Raw genomic sequence first — 24,446 nt, 5'->3', positions numbered from 1 at the left:
GTACGGCAATGCCTCACATGTGACCAAAAAATACCAGTTGGGTGCATGGCAGGACTCAGAAGGGAAGGAGTGATTTTTGGATTTTACAGCTCAGATTCTGGTGGAATTTTGGTGGGTGCTATGTCGCATTAGCAAGACCCCCCAAGCACCAAGACAGTGGAACCCCCCCACAAGTGACCCCATTTTGCAAACTACACCCCTCAGGGAATTCATCTAGGGGTATAGTGTACATTTCAAACCCCCAGGGGTTTCACCAATTTTGATACAAGTGGGCAGTGAACATGAAAAATTACATTTTTTTACACAAAAATGCAGTTCTGGCTCAAAATTTTTAATTTTCACAAGGTATGAAGGAGACAAAGCACCCCAAAATATGTGCCCCAATTTCTCCCAAGTACGGCAATGCCTCACATGTGACCAAAAAGTACCAGTTGGGTGCATGGCAGGACTCAGAAGGGAAGGAGTGATTTTTGGATTTTGCAGCACAGATTTTGGTGGAATGAATGGTGGGTGCTATGTTGCACCAATACAGTGGAACCCCCCCACAAGTGACCCCATTTTGCAAAGTACACCCCTCAGGGAATTCATCTAGGGGTATAGTGTACATTTCAAACCCCCAGGGGTTTCACCAATTTTGATACAAGTGGGCAGTGAAAATGAAAAATTACATTTTTTTACACAAAAATGCAGTTCTGGCTCAAAATTTTTCATTTTCAGAAGGTATGAAGGAGACAAAGCACCCCAAAATCTGTGCCCCAATTTCTCCCGAGTACGGCAATGCCTCATGTGTGACCAAAAAGTGGCAGGACTCAGAAGGGAAGGAGTGATATTTGGATTTTGCAGCACAAATTCTGGTGGAATGATGGTGGGTGCTATGTCGCATTAGCAAGACCCCCAAAGCACCAATACAGTGGAACCCCCCCACAAGTGACCCCATTTTGCAAACTACACCCCTCAGGGAATTCATCTAGGGGTATAGTGTACATTTCAAACCCCCAGGGGTTTCACCAATTTTGATACAAGTGGGCAGTGAACATGAAAAATTACATTTTTTTACACAAAAATGCAGTTCTGGCTCAAAATTTTTAATTTTCACAAGGTATGAAGGAGACAAAGCACCCCAAAATATGTGCCCCAATTTCTCCCAAGTACGGCAATGCCTCACATGTGACCAAAAAGTACCAGTTGGGTGCATGGCAGGACTCAGAAGGGAAGGAGTGATTTTTGGATTTTGCAGCACAGATTTTGGTGGAATGAATGGTGGGTGCTATGTGGCATTAGCAAGACCCCCGAAGCACGGTGAAATTATGAACCTAATATTCCATAGATGTGTGGTATATTTTAAAACACTCCTTTATACATAGGCCGGGTTTGTCGGGGCAAGTGTCACACTGGAAAATAGTTTGCTTTCTTATTCCCTTTTTATAGCAAACTTTGCACCTTTTTTGTGTCCTGCCCTTTTTTCCAGTGGAGGGGATTTCATCAGGAAAATGCTGCCCTGGTACAATACGGGGACCAGTACTAGAAGTACTGGGGCCCTCTGCCTGCTGGTTCCCAAATATTAGGCCCTTTATGACTTCCTCTTGAAAGTGCATAAATGTCCCCCTCTGGCCGGTAGAACGGAATAGCACGTAAGCGTTATACAGTGCCATCTGGATGATATACACGGCCACCTTCTTGTACCAGATTTTTGTTTTCCGCAGGGCACTGTACGGCTTCAGTACCTGATCTGAAAGATCAACTCCGCCCATGTACCTATTGTAATCCAGGATACAATTAGGTTTGGAGGTGTGGGTACTGGTACCTCGTACAGGGATGGAGGTGGTACTGTCTCCGTGAATTGTTGTCAGTATAAGGACATCCCTCTTGTCCTTATATTTGACCAACAACATATTTTCGTTGCATATTCCCCTGCTTTCACCCCTTCTCATTACTTGGGCAATGTGCGTTTTTGGGAGGCCTCTTTGGTTCTTGCGCACAGTACCGCAAGCTGCTGTACCTCTTGAACCAAGGGCCTTAAACAGGGGGATGCTGGTGTAAAAGTTATCCACATAGAGGTGATAACCTTTATCCAGGAAGGGGTGCACTAAATCCCAGACAATTTTCCCACTAACACCTACGAGGGAGGGGGGGCATTCTGGCGGTTCAATTCTTGAATCCTTCCCTTCATAAACCCTAAACCTGTGGGTGTACCCTGAGGTGCTTTCACACAGTTTATACATTTTTATGCCATACCTTGCCCTCTTACTGGGAAGGTACTGGCGGAATTTAACCCTTCCTTTAAAATGTATAAGGGACTCGTCGATACAAATAAATTTTTCAGGGATGTACACCTCTTCAAATTTGGCACTGAAATGATCAATGACCGGCCTGACTTTGAATAGCCGGTCAAAGGTGGGATCATCTCTGGGTGGGCACTGTGCATTATCGGTGTAATGTATAAATTTAAGAATTGTCTCAAATCGAGTCCGGGTCATGGCCATACGGTAAAATGGAGTACTGTACAGAACATCTGTACTCCAATATTGCCTAATTTCTGGCTTTTTTACTATGCCCATATGAAACACCAGACCCCAAAACGTCATCATCTCTACTGCATCTACAGGGGTCCACCTAGCAAATGATGACGTGGGGTTTTGAGCAATAAACTGCTGGGCATATAAATTAGTTTGGCCCACCATTAAATTTATAAAATCATCAGAGAAAAATAATTTGAAAAAGTCAATTTCTTTGAGACCTGTGGAATCAAATTGGATTCCTGGCATGGCCAAAAACTCAGGAACCTGGGGCTCAAAATTGTCTGGTGGTGGGGTCCATACGAGATCAATTATTGGGGGGGGGTCTCAGCTGCTCTACGGGGGCGTCTTTGAGGGGGTCCCTCATCACCAGAGGAGGAAGAGGAGCTTAAGGCAAATCCTTCAAATTCCCCGCTTGCATCACTGGCTGTGTCAGAGTCAGAAGCAAGCATGGCATATGCCTCCTCCACTGAATACATTCTCCTGGATGACTGGGAGGACATTTGGGAGGACATTTGGGAGGACATTTGGGATGCCATTTTTATTTTTGTGTTACTGGTAGTGAAATGTTTCAACACGTGTATAGTGTAGGGGGGGGGGTACAAACTTTATTTCAATCCGGGGGGTATGTAGTGTGTAGTGTGTATGTGGTGCAGAAAAAAAAAAATACTTTATACCAATAAAAAAAAAAAAAATGAAGGGGTTAAAAATAAAAAATGTAAGGGGTTAAAAAAAAAAAAAAAAGGTCCTGCGCCAAAAATTGAGCACAGATGTTGGTCAGTAACGTCTGTCACTGAACAGCGCTCAAAGGCAACAGGAATTTGATCAAAAAAAAAAAAAAAATAGATCAACCCTGTGCCGAAAAAGATGATCAGTGATGTACGTCACTGATCAGCGCACAGCGGCCACAGGACACCCACAAAATCACAGTGTGTGTAAAAAAAAAATTAAAAAAAGACCCCACAGCACACACACAAAAAAAAAAAGGTGATCAGTGATGCGACACTGATTACCAGTGAGGTGCAGCAGGTGCACAACCTTTGGTGCAACTGACAGGTATATATATAAAAAAAAAAAAACCTCTGTACCCCCAAAAAAGTTGCTGATCACCTCAGATATAGTGATCAGCACAAAAGGCGGGGGCAGCAGACACAAAATTTAGCACTCTCTATCACTCTCTGTCACTATCTCTCTCTATCTCTCTATCTCTCACTATCTATCACTCTATGACACTGCAGCAGCAGCACTGACAGGTATATCTATATATAAAAAAAAACCTGCGCCCCCAAAAAGTTGCTGATCAGTTAATTTATACTGATCAGCACAAAAGGAGGGGGCAGCAGTCAGTTATATAAAAAATATATAGCACAATCTGTCACTATCTCTCTCTATCTCTCTCTCTCTATCTCTCTATAACTATCACACTGCAGCAGCACAAAATATAGCACTCTGTCACTAGGCCTCTCTATCTATCTCTCTCTCTCTATCTCTCTCTCTCTATCTATAACTATATCACACTGCAGCAGCACAAAATATAGCACTCTCTGACACTATCTCTCTCTCTATCTCTCTCTATCTCTCTCTATCTCTCTCTATCTATCTCTCTCTATCTCGCTCTATCTCTCTATCTATCTCTCTATCTAGCTAGTACACTGCAGCAGCACAATTTCACAGGAAGGCACAAGTAGCAACAGGATCCAGGAAGCAGTGATGAAGCAGCGATCAGGTAAGTATGGAGCAAGTATGGAGCAAGGTTCTGGTCAGTATGGCGGCAGGGGGGTACGGTGACCGCACTGCACGCTATTCCAGACCGGAATGGCGTCTGCAGTGCAGTCACCGTTAGTTTAAATCCCCCTCCTTGGCTGTGATTGGTCCGTCGGTCCGACGGACCAATCACGGCCTTTGGGGGCGGGCGGGGTGAGGTGGGGTGACACCAGTGTCACCCTTACACCCCGCGGTGATTGGTGCTGTACTTTACAGCACCAATCACCTCTGATCCCGTGTCACCGGCGAACGTTATTCGCCGGTGACACAGGAAAACGCTGTGAATGGCTGTTCACACTGAACAGCCAATCACAGCGATCGCCGACGGGGGGGGCGGCATCGCAGCCCCCCCTGGGCATGCACGGACATGTCTGCTGTCAGGGACAGCAGACATGTTGAAACTGTCACCGCGTCTATAGACGCGGTGACAGTTTAAATCCATGACGTACATTTACGCCATGTGTCGGGAAGTGCTTCCCGACCATGACGTAAATGTACGTCAAATGTCGGGAAGGGGTTAATATTAGACACAGATATTATACCTTGTATATGGTCCTGTAACATAGTACAGACATTCTGGCAAGAGGTTCAAGGATACATACAAAATGTAGTACACATTTATTTTAATAATTTCTTTACCACGGGTATTATGGAATTACTATTATCCTAACAAAGACTACAAGCTGCAGACATGTGATTGTCTATTACTGGCAAGGGCGGCAGCAGCAGCAAAAAAAAACTATACTATCTAGATAGATCCAACCAGAACATATAGCCTTGATGGCCAACCTTGACACTCCAGCTGTTGTTGAACTACACATCCCAGCATGCTCTGCATCAGATTTAGCATGGCCAAATAGCAAAACTGAAGCAGAGCATGCTGGGATGTGTAGTTCAACAACAGCTGGATTGTCAAGGTTAGCCATTAAGGATATATACTGTACCATAATCATTAATGTTGCCTAGATTACAGTATATGTATCAAATGGACTGGATTGAGTGCTCTTTAAATATGGAAACTAAGGCTAAGAAATTCTTTAATATTTGGATACCATACATAAAATCTTCCCCAAAACATAATAGAGAGCATATACGAAAAAAAATCTCCAAAGGACTACATGGTACAACATGGAAATAATAAAAAAAGGGCTGTCCACCTTTTTAAAAGAATTTAAAGATAAGCAAACAGGAATCTGAATTTTTTTTTTTTTTTTTTTACAAAATAGGTTATATAGATAGAGATATATAGATAGAGATATATAGATAGAGATATATAGATAGATAGATATATGATATAGGATCGCACTCCATACAACAAATGTACAACCGCTGGGGTGACGTCCAGAACTCTCCTCACAAGAAAAAAGTTCATGTATATAAAGACCAAAAAGACTCACTCTCCAGACTGTTTGATGCAAAATAAAAAGCTGTGTATTTGTATTCACATAGACATCAATGTAAAAAAGAAGGGTACTCAACGTTAGCGTTTCAGTCCATATAGGACCTTCCTCAGGAGTTAGACAACAAGGGCATCCATTTGGGGTGAAGCACAGCGTGGACCACACAGCAGGTTCCTACAGCCTAGATAGATAGATAGATATAGACGATTGAGGTAGGGAGGCGGCACTCACCAGACTTTTTTCATTATAAAACACAGCCTTTATTGTTTGGAACAATAAAGGCTGTGTTTTATAATGAAAAAAGTCTGGCGAGTGCCGCCTCCCTACCTCAATCATCTACATAGGTGCTTTGCATCACAGGATGGCTACCCCAGCAATTACTGGACTATAACAAAGTGAGTGCCGGGCCTCTTTGTGTGTGTGTGTATATATATATATATATATATATAGATAGATAGATAGATAGATAGATAGAGAGAGAGAGAGAGAGAGAGAGAGAGAGAGAGAGAGAGAGAGAGAGAGATAGAGATATAGATATATATTTTTCATATTCCTTCCAATAGAAAAGGCACTCCAGTCGTTTTTTTTCCCAAAACAAACGATTTTATCAAAAGTGGATATCACCAAATGTATACATTTTCGGGATCAGCGCCCCTTCCTCAGGGTACAATCCACAATAAAAAGAGCAGCAAATTTTTTATTGTGGATTGTGCCCTGAGGAAGAAGCTCTGACCACAAAAATGTATGCATGTGGTGATAACCAAGTTTGATAAAATCGTTTGTTTTGGAAAAAACGACTGGAGTGCCTTTTCTATTAGAAGGATTGTATGGACTATCTAAAGTGCACCCAGCCTAGCTGTGACCACTGAGTGCCAGCATACAGAGAATATATATGCAGTATATATTTATATACACAAACACACACATACCACAAATAATATGTTTAAAATATTTTCTATGTATTGATATGTGTATTCTATGAAAGATATATAAAATTATAATAATTATTTTCTATTAAAAAAAATTGTCACATTCAGAAAATAAAAATTTGATTCCTTGAATGCATAATGCAGGGTTACCAATTTACTTATGAAACCCATGCTGCATTCAGGCCCTCGGAGTGTCTCCTCATGTGATTAATAAGGGTTTTAGTTTTAGTAAAACACTTGCTGCATTCAGAACATTTATATGGTCTCTCTCCTGTGTGACTCCTCTGATGTAGAACAAGTTCTCGCTTTGTAGCATAACACTTGCTGCATTCATAACATATAAATGGTCTCTCTCCTGTGTGACTCCTCTGATGTAGAACAAGTTCTCGCTTCGCAGCATAACACTTGCTGCATTCAGAACATATAAATGGTTTATCTCCTGTGTGACTCCTGTGATGTATAACCAGGTTTTGTTTTGAGGTAAAACATTTGCTGCATTCAGTACATTTATATGGTTTCTCTCCTGTGTGACTCCTCTGATGTTTAACAAGTTCTTCCTTTGTAGCATAACACTTGCTGCATTCAGAACATGTAAATGGTTTCTCTCCTGTGTGACTCCTGTGATGTATAACCAGGTTTTGTTTTGATGTAAAACATTTGCTGCATTCAGAACATTTATATGGTTTCTCTCCTGTGTGACTCCTCTGATGTTTAACAAGTTCTTCCTTTGCAGCATAACACTTGCTGCATTCAGAACATATAAATGGTTTATCTCCTGTGTGACTCCTGTGATGTATAACCAGGTTTTGTTTTGAGGTAAAACATTTGCTGCATTCAGAACATTTATATGGTTTCTCTCCTGTGTGACTCCTCTGATGTTTAACAAGTTCTTCCTTTGTAGCATAACACTTGCTGCATTCAGAACATGTAAATGGTTTCTCTCCTGTGTGACTCCTGTGATGTATAACCAGGTTATGTTTTGAGGTAAAACATTTGCTGCATTCAGAACATTTATATGGTTTCTCTCCTGTGTGACTCCTCTGATGTTTAACAAGTTCTTCCTTTGTAGCATAACACTTGCTGCATTCAGAACATGTAAATGGTTTCTCTCCTGTGTGTTGTCTCCTCTGATGTTTAACAAGTTCTTCCTTTGTAGCATAACACTTGCTGCATTCAGAACATGTAAATGGTTTCTCTCCTGTGTGTTGTCTCCTCTGATGTATAACAAGTTCTTGCTTTGAAGCAAAACACTTGCTGCATTCAGAACATGTAAATGGTCTCTCTCCTGTGTGACTCCTCTGATGGTTAACAAGTTCTTGCTTTGTAGCAAAACACTTGCTGCATTCAGAACATGTAAATGGTTTATCTCCTGTGTGACTCCTCTGATGTCTAACAAGTTCTTGCTTTGTAGCATAACACTTGCTGCATTCAGAACATATAAATGGTTTCTCTCCTGTGTGTTGTCTCCTCTGATGTATAACAAGTTCTTGCTTTGTAGCAAAACACTTGCTGCATTCAGAACATGTAAATGGTCTCTCTCCTGTGTGACTCCTCTGATGCTTAACAAGTTCTTGCTTTGTAGCATAACACTTGCTGCATTCAGAACATGTAAATGGTTTCTCTCCTGTGTGACTCCTCTGATGGATGAGAAGCTGTGATTTACATATAAAGCGTTTGTCACACTCAGAGCACAGATGTGGTCTCTCTCCTGTGTGACTCCTCTGATGTAGGAGAAGCTTTGATTTATATGTAAAGCGTTTGTCACACTCAGAGCACAGATGTGGTTTCTCTCCTGTCAGACTCATCATGTTTTAGTTGAGAAACTAAAGCGTTGTTTAATGGGTGTTCTGCCCAGAAAATAGGAATAACTTTGGTAAATGCCAGAGGTAGAAGAAATTAATTCATTAGTTGCCTTGCCCCTTTCCACGCTGTCTTGTAATATTCTTAGTGCAAATCCTGCTCAATTGTCCTGAAAAAAAGTAATGTAAAAGAATAAAATGTTATCAGGTAACTTAATGGTAGAAATAGAATATAAAATACTGTATATAGTAAAGGAACATGAAGCATATCATAACATACAATAACAAAGAGCACTTAGCAATTTGACACCATATAAGAACAATGATCAGTGACTAAAGGGGTGTACACACAGAGAACTTTCAATAGGAGATTTTGACTAGATAGTCAAAATCTCCTAGAAGGTTAGCCAAAATCTCCCTATTTTTCTCCTGCTTAGTCAAAATTGTCTAGCAACATGTAACATGTGCAGAGAGCTACATTGCAGTGTAAAAATAATGCAGCCAGTATTTACCTGGGTTGGGATCGTTTTGTCTACAAGCATTGGGTCGACAGGGTCATTAGGTCGACATGAGTTTAGGTCGACAGGTTAAAAGGCCGACACAAGCAAAATGGTGGTTTTCTGTGTTTTTTTTTTTAACTAAAATGTCGACATGGACACACGGCACACTATTTTATTCTCCCTCCACGCCCTAGTGGATGGTAGGGCATGAAATACTGCTCTTTTAGCTTCAGAACAGGCAGGCATAGACCAAGACACTCACTCGTCTCGATATTAGCAGGTCCAAGCCTCTAGCCTGCTTTCGTCCAGCCACATAACAATACTCGCTCTGCTCCCAGGCATCTTATCCTTTTTAAATCCACTTCAGAACTCCCAGTTCAGGAGAGTAACCTAAAACCTGGTGTGTAGTGTGGGAATGGTCTAGCACCAAATCCCTACAGCCACCTCAAAACCTTGGACCGTAGCATCCATTTCATACCTGCCTGGGATTTATACCACTGACATCAGCAGCCACAGTGGCACATACCTGCCATCTAGCAGTTTTCCAGCTGGCTTCCTACAACAGATAAATGTGTAAACACAAATATATCATTACTGGAACGTTACGTGGCCCCTGGGGCGTGGCCTGACTGACGCAATTGTTCGTGGAAGCGGAGGAGAGAGCTGCGATCCCGAGAGCTGTGCCGCGTGGTGAATCCGTTCCTGCACATATCCAGTGTGTAGCCGGGGAACCGTGAGTGCACTGAGAGGGGACCCCATTTCACTGCAGTTGGCAGGCTCTTGAGAAACAAATGCTAGTGTAGGACTTGCAGTGAAATGGGGTCCCTTGGCGATGGGCTGCAAGCTTAAATGCATTGATCAATTCATGAACTAAAACCCCATTATTTATTTGATTAATTGTATACTAAGGTGAGTTAGTTCATTATGGAGAGTGCTGAGTCCCTGTATTTGTATTTATTAGAGCATGTGGTCACAGGCCACTTTCACCCCAATCTGGGAATGGCGAGTGCTGTTTGCACCCCATTCGCAGGGATGGCGAGTGTTGTGGTACTCTGTATGTGTGTATATATGTGGGTTAATTTTTATTAACCTTTGTTACTGTGATCATAGCTTTCTCTTTCACCCCAGATGAGCTAATTTATCTGTAACCTGTTACAGCTGCCCCTTTAACCCCTTCCCGACATATGACGTACATTTACGTCATGGCCGGGAGGTACTTCCCGACACATGGCATAAATGTACGTCATGACTTTAAACTGTCACTGCGTCTCGAGACGCAGTGACAGAGGGACGATGTCTGCTGTCCCTGACAGCAGACATGTCCCTGCATGCCCAGGGGGGGCTGCGATGCCGCCCCCCCGTCGGCGATCGCTGTGATTGGCTGTTCAGTGTGAACAGCCATTCACAGCGTTTTCCTGTGTTACCAGCGAATCAGACGCTCGGTAACACAGGTGTCAATCACCGCCGGGCGTCAGGGGGCATGGGGGGGTCATCGGTGACGATGACACCTCACCCCACCCTCACCCCACCTGCCCCCAAGGCTGTGATTGGTCCGTGGGACCCACGGACCAATCACAGCCAAGGCGCGACATTTAAACTGACGGTGACTGCGCTGCAGACGCCATTCCGGTCTGGAATAGCGTGCAGAACGGTCACCGTGCCTGTCTGCCGTGAATACCGACCTAATCCTTGCTAATACTTACCTGATCCTTGCAAATACCTTACCTGATCACCTGCTCACTGCTTGTAGCGTGCTGGATGCTTCCTGGATCTGACTTCTTGTGACTTCCTGCTGCTGCTGCTGCAGTGTGATAGAGAGAGAGATAGAGAGAGATAGAGAGATAGTGACAGAGAGAGCTATATTTTGTGTCTGCTACCCCCCGTTTTTGGGGGTGCAGGGGTTTTCTATATATAAATAACTGTCAGTGCTGCTGCTGCAGTGTCATACAGTGATAGATAGTGATAGATAGTGATAGATAGTGAGAGGTAGAGAGATAGAGAGATTTGTGTCTGCTACCCCCCCTTTTTGGGGGTGCAGGGGTTTTATTTTATATATATAACTGTCAGTGCTGCTGCTGCAGTGTCATAGAGTGATAGATAGTGATAGATAGTGATAGATAGATAGAGAGAGATAGTGACAGAGAGTGATAGAGAGTGTATATTTTGTGTCTGCTACCCCCCCTTTTTGGGGGTGCAGTTTTTTTTTATACATATAACTGTCAGTGCTGCTGCTGCAGTGTCATAGAGTGATAGATAGTGAGAGATAGTGAGAGATAGAGAGATAGTGACAGAGAGTGATAGAGAGTGTATATTTTGTGTCTGCTACCCCCCCTTTTGTGCTGATCAGTATATCTGTGCTGATCAGCAACTTTTTGGGGGCGCAGGGTTTTTTTTTTTATATATACCTGTCAGTTGCTGCCAGTTGCACTGTCAGTTGCACCAAAGGTTGTGCACCTGCTGTCCCTCACTGGTAATCAGTGTCGCATCACTGATCACCTTTTTTTTTTTTTGTGAGTGCTGTGGGGTCTTTTTTTAATTTTTTTTTTACACACACTGTGATTTTGTGGGTGTCCTGTGGCCACTGTGCGCCGATCAGTGACGTACATCACTGATCAGCTTTTTCGGCACAGGGTTGATCTATTTTTTATTTTTTTTTGATCAAATTCCTGTTGCCTTTGAGCGCTGTTCAGTGACGGACGTTACTGACCAACATCTGTGCTCAATTTTTGGCGCAGGACCTTTTTTTTTTTTTTTTTTTTTAACCACTTCAATTTTTTATTTTTAACCCCTTCTTTTTTTTTTTTTTTATTGGTATAAAGTATTTTTTTTTTTCTGCACTACATACACACTACACACTACATACCCCCCGGGTTGAAATAAAGTTTGTACCCCCCCCTACACTATACACGTGTTGAAACATTTCACTACCAGTAACACAAAAATAAAAATGGCATCCCAAATGTCCTCCCAAATGTCCTCCCAAATGTCATCCCAGTCATCCAGAAGAATGTATTCAGTGGAGGAGGCATATGCCATGCTTGCCTCTGACTCTGACACAGCCAGTGAGGCAAGCGGGGAATTTGAAGGATTCATCTTAAGCTCCTCTTCCTCCTCTGGTGATGAGGGACCCCCTCAAAGACGCCCCCGTAGATCAGCTGAGATTCCCCCCCCAATAATTGATCTAGTATGGACCCCACCACCAGACAATTTTGAGCCCCAGGTTCCTGAGTTTTTGGCCATGCCAGGAATCCAATTTGATTCCACAGGTCTCAGAGAAATTGACTTTTTCAAATTATTTTTCTCTGATGATTTTATAAATTTAATGGTGGACCAAACTAATTTATATGCCCAGCAGTTTATTGCTCAAAACCCCACGTCATCATTTGCTAGGTGGACCCCTGTAGATGCAGTAGAGATGATGACGTTTTGGGGTCTGGTGTTTCATATGGGCATAGTAAAAAAGCCAGAAATTAGGCAATATTGGAGTACAGATGTTCTGTACAGCACCCCATTGTACCGTATGGCCATGCTCCGGGCTCGATTTGAGACAATCCTTAAATTTTTGCATTACACCGATAATGCACAGTGCCCACCCAGAGATGATCCCACCTTTGACCGGCTATTCAAAGTCAGGCCGGTCATTGATCATTTCAGTGCCAAATTTGAAGAGGTGTACATCCCTGAAAAATTTATTTGTATCGACGAGTCCCTTATACATTTTAAAGGAAGGGTTAAATTCCGCCAGTACCTTCCCAGTAAGAGGGCAAGGTATGGCATAAAAATGTATAAACTGTGTGAAAGCACCTCAGGGTACACCCACAGGTTTAGGGTTTATGAAGGGAAGGATTCAAGAATTGAACCGCCAGAATGCCCCCCCTCCCTCGTAGGTGTTAGTGGGAAAATTGTCTGGGATTTAGTGCACCCCTTCCTGGATAAAGGTTATCACCTCTATGTGGATAACTTTTACACCAGCATCCACCTGTTTAAGGCCCTTGGTTCAAGAGGTACAGCAGCTTGCGGTACTGTGCGCAAGAACCAAAGAGGCCTCCCAAAAACGCACATTGCCCAAGTAATGAGAAGGGGTGAAAGCAGGGGAATATGCACCGAAAATATGTTGTTGGTCAAATATAAGGACAAGAGGGATGTCCTTATACTGACAACAATTCACGGAGACAGTACCACCTCCGTCCCTGTACGAGGTACCAGTACCCACACCTCCAAACCTAATTGTATCCTGGATTACAATAGGTACATGGGCGGAGTGGATCTTTCAGATCAGGTACTGAAGCCGTACAGTGCCCTGCGGAAAACAAAAATCTGGTACAAGAAGGTGGCCGTGTATATCATCCAGATGGCACTGTATAACGCTTACGTGCTATTCCGTTCTACCGGCCAGAGGGGGACATTTATGCACTTTCAAGAGGAAGTCATAAAGGGCCTAATATTTGGGAACCAGCAGGCAGAGGGCCCCAGTACTTCTAGTACTGGCCCCCGTATTGTACCAGGGCAGCATTTTCCTGATGAAATCCCCTCCACTGGAAAAAAGGGCAGGACACAAAAAAGGTGCAAAGTTTGCTATAAAAAGGGAATAAGAAAGCAAACTATTTTCCAGTGTGACACTTGCCCCGACAAACCCGGACTATGTATAAAGGAGTGTTTTAAAATATACCACACATCTATGGAATATTAGGTTCATAATTTCACCGTGCTTCGGGGGTCTTGCTAATGCCACCTAGCACCCACCAAAATTCCACCAGAATCTGAGCTGCAAAATCCAAAAATCACTCCTTCCCTTCTGAGTCCTGCCATGCACCCAACTGGTATTTTTTGGTCACATGTGAGGCATTGCCGTACTTGGGAGAAATTGGGGCACAGATTTTGGGGTGCTTTTTCTCCTTCATTCCTTGTGAAAATGAAAAATTTTGAGCCAGAACTGCATTTTTGTGTAAAAAAATTTAATTTTTCATGTTCACTGCCCACTTGTATCAAAATTGGTGAAACCCCTGGGGGTTTGAAATGTACACTATACCCCTAGATGAATTCCCTGAGGGGTGTAGTTTGCAAAATGGGGTCACTTGTGGGGGGGTTCCACTGTATTGGTGCTTTGGGGGTCTTGCTAATGCGACATAGCACCCACCATCATTCCACCAGAATTTGTGCTGCAAAATCCAAATATCACTCCTTCCCTTCTGAGTCCTGCCACTTTTTGGTCACACATGAGGCATTGCCGTACTCGGGAGAAATTGGGGCACAGATTTTGGGGTGCTTTGTCTCCTTCATACCTTCTGAAAATGAAAAATTTTGAGCCAGAACTGCATTTTTGTGTAAAAAAATGTAATTTTTCATTTTCACTGCCCACTTGTATCAAAATTGGTGAAACCCCTGGGGGTTTGAAATGTACACTATACCCCTAGATGAATTCCCTGAGGGGTGTACTTTGCAAAATGGGGTGACTTGTGGGGGGGTTCCACTGTATTGGTGCAACATAGCACCCACCATTCATTCCACCAAAATCTGTGCTGCAAAATCCAAAAATCACTCCTTCCCTTCTGAGTCCTGCCATGCACCCAACTGGTACTTTTTGGTCACATGTGAGGCATTGCCGTACTCGGGAGAAATTGGGGCACAGATTTTGGGGTGCTTTTTCTCCTTCATACCTTCTGAAAATGAAAAATTTTGAGCCAGAACTGCATTTTTGTGTAAAAAAATGTAATTTTTCATGTTCACTGCCCACTTGTATCAAAATTGGTGAAACCCCTGGGGGTTTGAAATGTACACTATACCCCTAGATGAATTCCCTGAGGGGTGTAGTTTGCAAAATGGGGTCACTTGTGGGGGGGTTCCACTGTCTTGGTGCTTGGGGGGTCTTGCTAATGCGACATAGCACCCACCAAAATTCCACCAGAATCTGAGCTGCAAAATCCAAAAATCACTCCTTCCCCTCTGAGTCTTGCCATGCACCCAACTGGTATTTTTTGGTCACATGTGAGGCATTGCCGTACTCGGGAGAAATTGGGGCACAGATTTTGGGGTGCTTTTTCTCCTTCATTCCTTGTGAAAATGAAAAATTTTGAGCCAGAACTGCATTTTTGTCTAAAAAAATGTAATTTTTCATGTTCACTGCCCACTTGTATCAAAATTGGTGAAACCCCTGGGGGTTTGAAATGTACACTATACCCCTAGATGAATTCCCTGAGGGGTGTAGTTTGCAAAATGGGGTCACTTGTGGGGGGGTTCCACTGTATTGGTGCTTGGGGGGTCTTGCTAATGCGACATAGCACCCACCAAAATTCCACCAGAATCTGAGCTGCAAAATCCAAAAATCACTCCTTCCCTTCTGAGTCCTGCCATGCACCCAACTGGTATTTTTTGGTCACATGTGAGGCATTGCCGTACTCTGGAGAAATTGGGGCACAGATTTTGGGGTGCTTTTTCTCCTTCATTCCTTGTGAAAATGAAAAATTTTGAGCCAGAACTGCATTTTTGTGTAAAAAAAATGTAATTTTTCATTTTCACTGCCCACTTGTATCAAAATTGGTGAAACCCCTGGGGGTTTGAAATGTACACTATACCCCTAGATGAATTCCCTGAGGGGTGTACTTTGCAAAATGGGGTGACTTGTGGGGGGGTTCCACTGTATTGGTGCAACATAGCACCCACCATTCATTCCACCAAAATCTGTGCTGCAAAATCCAAAAATCACTCCTTCCCTTCTGAGTCCTGCCATGCACCCAACTGGTACTTTTTGGTCACATGTGAGGCATTGCCGTACTCGGGAGAAATTGGGGCACAGATTTTGGGGTGCTTTTTCTCCTTCATACCTTCTGAAAATGAAAAATTTTGAGCCAGAACTGCATTTTTGTGTAAAAAAATGTAATTTTTCATTTTCACTGCCCACTTGTATCAAAATTGGTGAAACCCCTGGGGGTTTGAAATGTACACTATACCCCTAGATGAATTCCCTGAGGGGTGTAGTTTGCAAAATGGGGTCACTTGTGGGGGGGTTCCTAAATTTTAGCATCTTATGGTGCCTAGAAACCTACATGGTGCCTAAAAAATAATCTCATAAAAAGGAGGCTCCAAAATCAAGTAGGTGCTCCTTCTATTATGAAGCCTGTGGTTTGGTCAACGTGCACACTAGGGCCACATATAGGATATTTATGAAAACAAAAGAATTGGGGGAATCAATTTTTAGTCACATTTCTCTAGTAAAATGTACTGTGTTCCTTAGAAAAATGTATTAAAATTGCAAATCTGCAAAAAAAATGAAATTTTGAAATTTCACCTACACTTTGTTTTAATTCCTGTGAAACACCTAAAGGGTTAACAAACTTCCAAAATGCTGTTTTGAATACTGTGAGGGGTGCAGTTTTTGAAATGGCATCATTTATGGGGGTGTCTCACATACAAGTCCCTCAAAGTCACATCAGAACTGAACTGGTCCCTAAAAAAATCAGTGTTTGAAATTTTCTTGAAAATTTGAGAATTTGCTATTCATATTGTAAGCCTCCTAGTGTCCAAAAAAATTAAAAGGAAGTTGAAATAATGATGGAAACATAAAGTAGACATCTGGTCTATGTTAGTTATTAACTATTTTGAGTGGTAAGATTATTTGTCTCACAAGCAGAAAATTTAACATTTTGGAAATCGCTAAATTTTCCATTTTTTTACGACATTTTGGTATTTTTCACAAAAAAACACAGACTGTATCGACCCAAATTTACCACTAATTTGAAGTACAATGTGTCACGAAAAAACAATCTCAAAATCACTGGGATAAGTAAAAGCAAAAAAAAGTTATCCCCACTTAAGTGAGACATGTCAGATTTGAAAAAAAGGGCTCTGTCAGGAACGCAAAAACTAGCTCTGTCAGGAAGGGGTTAATTCTAAGTCAGGTGTTGTGTTAGGTGACTGCCTCATCTTTAAAAGCCATAAGGCACTTGGCAGGTGAGCTTTAAACCAGGAAAAAACACATGTCCACTTTAGCTATGATGTGTCAGCAGTTGGCAGGCTCTTGAGAAACAAATGCTAGTGTAGGACTTGCAGTGAAATGGGGTCCCTTGGCGATGGGCTGCAAGCTTAAATGCATTGATCAATTCATGAACTAAAACCCCATTATTTATTTGATTAATTGTATACTAAGGCGAGTTAGTTCATTATGGAGAGTGCTGAGGCCCTGTATTTGTATGTATGTATGTATGTGTATATATATATATATATATATATCTATATCAGAGTCCAATCCTCCACCCACCTCTGTAAACATGCAAGATGATTGCTCAAAGGCGGGCATATACCAGAGAATAATATAGCATCTTTTTCAAGTGATCATACAACCGAGGGTCACATGTAGGACCATGTGACGCTAAGGGGAGGAGAGCAGGTATCCGCCGTCTCTCCCGATGCTGGAAGAAAGGGACAAGTGCCTGACGTCACTCATCGCCCGGTCATGTGATCCATCACATGTTTCGGGTAGGATGAGTATCTGGGTGGTGTCTTGGATGGTTCTGACGTCCGCAGACATGTGGTACATCACATGAACCCGGAAGTGAGTGGTCTATCACAGGTTCCGGATAACCTGTATACCTAGGTGACGTCTTAAGACAGGGGTGTCCAAACTTTTTGTGACGAGGGCCAGATTTGGTGAAGTGTAAATGTGTGGCGGCAGACCATTAAGCCTGACATTCTTTGAATTATTATTCACATCAGAATGGTCCCCCACTCTGCCCACACTCTATGTCCCCCGCCTGCCCCTTCACTGAATTTCCCCCAGCCTGCCCCCATTCGCTGTATGTCCCCCAGCCTGCCCCTCCTTCACTGTATGTTCCCCACTCTGCACCTTTCTCTTAATGTCCATCAGTGCCTCCATTCATTGTATGTCCCCAAGCCTGACCCTCATTCACTGTATGAATCCCATTCACTATGTACCCCACTCTGCCCCCATTCACTGTATGTCCCCCAGCCTGCCCCTGCTCCCCCTTCTCTGAATGACCATCACTGCCTCCATTCACTGTATGTTCCCCAGCCTGACCCTCCTTCACTGTATGTCCCCCACTCTGCCCCCTCCCTTCTCTGTATGTTTCCCAGCCCCTTGTGTGAGCCAGAGGAAGGAGAGGCAAAGCAGGCACTGCAAGGACAGGAGATGCTTGGGCTCCCGCTGCTGCCCTCCTCCGCTCTGCATGTTACGGGACCAAGCTTCCCCCTTGCTGCCCCCTCCCCAAACACTGCGGTCACTGTGATTGTGGAGTAGGGTGATATACGATTGCAGCAGCAGGGGTAGGACGCCAATCACATCTGACTGTGGCGGCCTGCACCTCCTCACTGCAGCAGACAGTAAGGTAAAGGAGCGCTCACCGGGGCCCCACCTTTAGTGTCCTGTGCTGTGCTTCCCACATCTGATGCTCTGCCTGCTTCCAGCTGGAGGCCGCTTGAAATGACAGCACGGGCCGCAATTGGCCCCCGGGCCTGACTTTGGACATGCCTGCCCTAAGTGCTGACCTCTCCCCTCCAGACTACAGGAACATGGCTATAGTAAAACATATTAAAAAAGCCATGAGTAACTCATAATCTACTGACAGGGTGGAACACCAAAACCCAGGATAACACAGTAATGCTGCCCATGCACTAGGGCAATAATTCGAAGGATTGCATTCATATTCAATAGTTCCCCAAACATGATGCACAGGCCCACCGGTCATGCAATTTGATCGGGGAGCAGGGTCCAGAGTGCTGGCGGTGGGTTCAGGAAGTGGGGGCCGGGTTCAGGGAGCGGCACTCAGGTGGCAGCTGAGTGCATCGTTGTAAAGGAAGGCTGTCGAAGGAAGAATTTGAAAAAAAAAACTATTTAAAACACTGGGCAGCCCTCTGATTGGCTGAGAGAGCGCTGGAGCCACCTGAGAGAGGCCTTCAATTGGCTGAGAGCTCTCTCAGCCAGAGGGTCGCCTAGTGTTTAAATTTTTTGAATTCCGTCCGTAGAGATATCTGCAAAAGAGCCTGCCTCCGACCACGCCGGTGTGCACGGGGAAGCCCAGCGCCGCCGTAGATGGCGAAACGTGGTGCTTCCCTGGCAGTGCAGAGACTTCGGAGGGGCCGAGCCAGATCCCTTTAGTGACGGCGGCGACCGGGCCCGCACCTTTTCATGACGGCGCGGCCTGGGCACACCCCTTTTGTGCAGTTGGTGGCGCGGGACTGCCCACAACAGTGACATTTGCAGGTCCAGTCCGTCCCCCTTGCACTGCCCCCGTGCAGCAGCACCCTGCCTGCTACTGTTCCTAGAAGGAACACTATCTGCACATATATCTACCAGTGTGTACCCAGCATTATATCAGTAATACGGACAGTAATGGAAACATTATTAAAAGAAAACTTAAATCCAACAACTTACAGGACCCCAAAACAATCAGGGATTTACTGGGGAAATCATGTCAAACAAATTAACTTTTTTGACTCCGTGATTGAAAGAATAGATCAAGTTGGTACTATACTCAAAACCATGGGATTGGATTATAGGAGTGGAATGGATAAGAACTTGGTTGCAGAATAGGGAACGTTGTAGTAAATGAACAACAATTTATGCGGTAAAATGCTACCAGTGCAGTACCCCAGTGACCTATACTTGGGCCAGCGCTCTTTAAAATCGAATACCCCTTTCAGATCAGTGTGCCGGGTCCGGTGCTTTTACATTAAACCCAGTTTGCACATTATACATGCGGAGAACCGGTTTTACCCCTTCTAACAACCATTGCCAGCCATGGAGGGAGAATAAATTAGTGCCTGCTGCGTGGCGAGCCTGCAAGGGGGGGGGGGGGGTGATCCCCCCCCCCGTCGGGATTTCGACAATCGGGATTTCGTATCAAACCCGTTCACGCTAGGGTCTTTTAGCGCCTGATTTTAAAGGGCAAAATGCGCCCTGTCCCTCTAGAACAGCCGGCTGCCTGTCCCCACCGGTGCACACGGGGAAGCCCAGAGCCGCCGTAGATGCCCAGTGCTTCCACGGCAGTGTTCGGCGGGCCAGGCCCTTCCCCTTTGGTGTTGTGGGCGGGTCTGGTCCACCACCTTTATGCTGCCCCTGTGCAGTGTCCTATAACAGTGGTTCCCAACCCTGGTCCTCAAGTACCCCCAACAGTGCACGTTTTCCAGGTCACCCAGCAGGTGCACTCATTATTCAGACATTTAAAAAGATCCACAGGTGGAGCTAATTAGGTCACTTGTGATAGTGGGGCAGATATACGAAGCAGCGTTGATGTACGAAGCAGCGTTAAGTGCAAAAATGCACTTAACGCTGGTTAACTGGGGGGGGGGGGGATTACATTTATGCTAATGTATTACTAGCTCACCTAACGTGCGCTAGTGACAGCCCGCCGAGTTACACTTGGCGGGGTTGTCCCCTGCAATCCCCCCCCCCCCCAGGGATTAACAGCCGGGGCGATGTATTAACAGCCTTCAAGGTGTTAACCCCTTCCCGACATTTGACGTACATTTACGTCATGGTCGGGAAGCACTTCCCGACACATGGCGTAAATGTACGTCATGGATTTAAACTGTCACCGCGTCTATAGACGCGGTGACAGTTTCAACATGTCTGCTGTCCCTGACAGCAGACATGTCCGTGCATGCCCAGGGGGGGCTGCGATGCCGCCCCCCCGTCGGCGATCGCTGTGATTGGCTGTTCAGTGTGAACAGCCATTCACAGCGTTTTCCTGTGTCACCGGCGAATAACGTTCGCCGGTGACACGGGATCAGAGGTGATTGGTGCTGTAAAGTACAGCACCAATCACCGCGGGGTGTAAGGGTGACACTGGTGTCACCCCACCTCACCCCGCCCGCCCCCAAAGGCCGTGATTGGTCCGTCGGACCGACGGACCAATCACAGCCAAGGAGGGGGATTTAAACTAACGGTGACTGCACTGCAGACGCCATTCCGGTCTGGAATAGCGTGCAGTGCGGTCACCGTACCCCCCTGCCGCCATATACTGACCAGAACCTTGCTCCATACTTACCTGATCGCTGCTTCATCACTGCTTGATCTGTGCTTGAAGTGTGCTGGATGCTTCCTGGATCCTGTTGCTACTTGTGCCTTCCTGTGCTGTGAAATTGTGCTGCTGCAGTGTAATAGCTAGATAGAGAGATAGATAGAGAGAGATAGAGATAGATAGAGAGAGATAGAGAGAGAGATAGAGAGAGATAGAGAGAGAGATAGAGAGAGATAGAGAGAGATAGAGAGAGAGATAGTGTCAGAGAGTGCTATATTTTGTGCTGCTGCAGTGTGATATAGTTATAGATAGAGAGAGAGAGATAGAGAGAGATAGAGAGAGAGAGATAGAGAGGCCTAGTGACAGAGTGCTATATTTTGTGCTGCTGCAGTGTGATAGTTATAGAGAGATAGAGAGAGAGAGATAGAGAGAGATAGTGACAGATTGTGCTATATATTTTTTATATAACTGACTGCTGCCCCCTCCTTTTGTGCTGATCAGTATAAATTAACTGATCAGCAACTTTTTGGGGGCGCAGGTTTTTTTTTATATATAGATATACCTGTCAGTGCTGCTGCTGCAGTGTCATAGAGTGATAGATAGTGAGAGATAGAGAGATAGAGAGAGATAGTGACAGAGAGTGATAGAGAGTGCTAAATTTTGTGTCTGCTGCCCCCGCCTTTTGTGCTGATCACTATATCTGAGGTGATCAGCAACTTTTTTGGGGGTACAGAGGTTTTTTTTTTTTTATATATACCTGTCAGTTGCACCAAAGGTTGTGCACCTGCTGCACCTCACTGGTAATCAGTGTCGCATCACTGATCACCTTTTTTTTTTGTGTGTGTGCTGTGGGGTCTTTTTTTAATTATTTTTTTACACACACTGTGATTTTGTGGGTGTCCTGTGGCCGCTGTGCGCTGATCAGTGACGTACATCACTGATCATCTTTTTCGGCACAGGGTTGATCTATTTTTTTTTTTTTTTTTATCAAATTCCTGTTGCCTTTGAGCGCTGTTCAGTGACAGACGTTACTGACCAACATCTGTGCTCAATTTTTGGCGCAGGAACTTTTTTTTTTTTTTTTAACCCCTTCAATTTTTTATTTTTAACCCCTTCATTTTTTTTTTTTTTTATTGGTATAAAGTATTTTTTTTTTTCTGCACTACATACACACTACACACTACATACCCCCCGGGTTGAAATAAAGTTTGTACCCCCCCCTACACTATACACGTGTTGAAACATTTCACTACCAGTAACACAAAAATAAAAATGGCATCCCAAATGTCCTCCCAAATGTCCTCCCAGTCATCCAGGAGAATGTATTCAGTGGAGGAGGCATATGCCATGCTTGCCTCTGACTCAGACACAGCCAGTGATGCAAGCGGGGAATTTGAAGGATTCGTCTTAAGCTCCTCTTCCTCCTCTGGTGATGAGGGACCCCCTCAAAGACGCCCCCGTAGAGCAGCTGAGACCCCCCCCCCAACAATTGATCTCGTATGGACCCCACCACCAGACAATTTTGAGCCCCAGGTTCCTGAGTTTTTGGCCATGCCAGGAATCCAATTTGATTCCACAGGTCTCAGAGAAATTGACTTTTTCAAATTATTTTTCTCTGATGATTTTATAAATTTAATGGTGGACCAAACTAATTTATATGCCCAGCAGTTTATTGCTCAAAACCCCACGTCATCATTTGCTAGGTGGACCCCTGTAGATGCAGTAGAGATGATGACGTTTTGGGGTCTGGTGTTTCATATGGGCATAGTAAAAAAGCCAGAAATTAGGCAATATTGGAGTACAGATGTTCTGTACAGTACTCCATTTTACCGTATGGCCATGACCCGGACTCGATTTGAGACAATTCTTAAATTTATACATTACACCGATAATGCACAGTGCCCACCCAGAGATGATCCCACCTTTGACCGGCTATTCAAAGTCAGGCCGGTCATTGATCATTTCAGTGCCAAATTTGAAGAGGTGTACATCCCTGAAAAATTTATTTGTATCGACGAGTCCCTTATACATTTTAAAGGAAGGGTTAAATTCCGCCAGTACCTTCCCAGTAAGAGGGCAAGGTATGGCATAAAAATGTATAAACTGTGTGAAAGCACCTCAGGGTACACCCACAGGTTTAGGGTTTATGAAGGGAAGGATTCAAGAATTGAACCGCCAGAATGCCCCCCCTCCCTCGTAGGTGTTAGTGGGAAAATTGTCTGGGATTTAGTGCACCCCTTCCTGGATAAAGGTTATCACCTCTATGTGGATAACTTTTACACCAGCATCCCCCTGTTTAAGGCCCTTGGTTCAAGAGGTACAGCAGCTTGCGGTACTGTGCGCAAGAACCAAAGAGGCCTCCCAAAAACGCACATTGCCCAAGTAATGAGAAGGGGTGAAAGCAGGGGAATATGCAACGAAAATATGTTGTTGGTCAAATATAAGGACAAGAGGGATGTCCTTATACTGACAACAATTCACGGAGACAGTACCACCTCCATCCCTGTACGAGGTACCAGTACCCACACCTCCAAACCTAATTGTATCCTGGATTACAATAGGTACATGGGCGGAGTGGATCTTTCAGATCAGGTACTGAAGCCGTACAGTGCCCTGCGGAAAACAAAAATCTGGTACAAGAAGGTGGCCGTGTATATCATCCAGATGGCACTGTATAACGCTTACGTGCTATTCCGTTCTACCGGCCAGAGGGGGACATTTATGCACTTTCAAGAGGAAGTCATAAAGGGCCTAATATTTGGGAACCAGCAGGCAGAGGGCCCCAGTACTTCTAGTACTGGTCCCCGTATTGTACCAGGGCAGCATTTTCCTGATGAAATCCCCTCCACTGGAAAAAAGGGCAGGACACAAAAAAGGTGCAAAGTTTGCTATAAAAAGGGAATAAGAAAGCAAACTATTTTCCAGTGTGACACTTGCCCCGACAAACCCGGCCTATGTATAAAGGAGTGTTTTAAAATATACCACACATCTATGGAATATTAGGTTCATAATTTCACCGTGCTTCGGGGGTCTTGCTAATGCCACATAGCACCCACCATTCATTCCACCAGAATCTGAGCCGCAAAATCCAAAAATCACTCCTTCCCTTCTGAGTCCTGCCATGCACCCAACTGGTATTTTTTGGTCACATGTGAGGCATTGCCGTACTTGGGAGAAATTGGGGCACAGATTTTGGGGTGCTTTTTCTCCTTCATTCCTTGTGAAAATGAAAAATTTTGAGCCAGAACTGCATTTTTGTGTAAAAAAATGTAATTTTTCATGTTCACTGCCCACTTGTATCAAAATTGGTGAAACCCCTGGGGGTTTGAAATGTACACTATACCCCTAGATGAATTCCCTGAGGGGTGTACTTTGCAAAATGGGGTGACTTGTGGGGGGGTTCCACTGTATTGGTGCAACATAGCACCCACCATTCATTCCACCAAAATCTGTGCTGCAAAATCCAAAAATCACTCCTTCCCTTCTGAGTCCTGCCATGCACCCAACTGGTACTTTTTGGTCACATGTGAGGCATTGCCGTACTTGGGAGAAATTGGGGCACAGAT

The 24,446-nt window shown here is 44.3% G+C and overlaps 2 protein-coding genes across 2 annotated transcripts in view; both read right to left on the bottom strand.

The window, feature by feature from the left end:
• The window catches only part of LOC146051641 (uncharacterized), a 116,903-nt gene that overhangs the window by 86,363 nt on the left and 6,094 nt on the right, over positions 1 to 24,446 (bottom strand). The gene's annotated exons all lie outside the window — the stretch shown is intronic.
• Positions 6,432 to 8,512, bottom strand: LOC146051635 (uncharacterized). The gene has a single exon (XM_083167900.1). It carries the CDS (start codon positions 8,415 to 8,417, stop codon positions 6,768 to 6,770), a length of 1,650 nt encoding a protein of 549 aa, XP_083024026.1. The 5' UTR covers positions 8,418 to 8,512; the 3' UTR covers positions 6,432 to 6,767.

Source organism: Crinia signifera, unplaced genomic scaffold (assembly GCF_055691185.1).
Source record: "Crinia signifera unplaced genomic scaffold, ASM5569118v1 HAP2_SCAFFOLD_104, whole genome shotgun sequence".
NCBI lineage: Eukaryota > Metazoa > Chordata > Amphibia > Anura > Myobatrachidae > Crinia > Crinia signifera.
The sequence above is the reverse complement of the archived record's forward strand: the minus strand, read 5'-3'. Positions and strand labels throughout refer to the sequence as shown.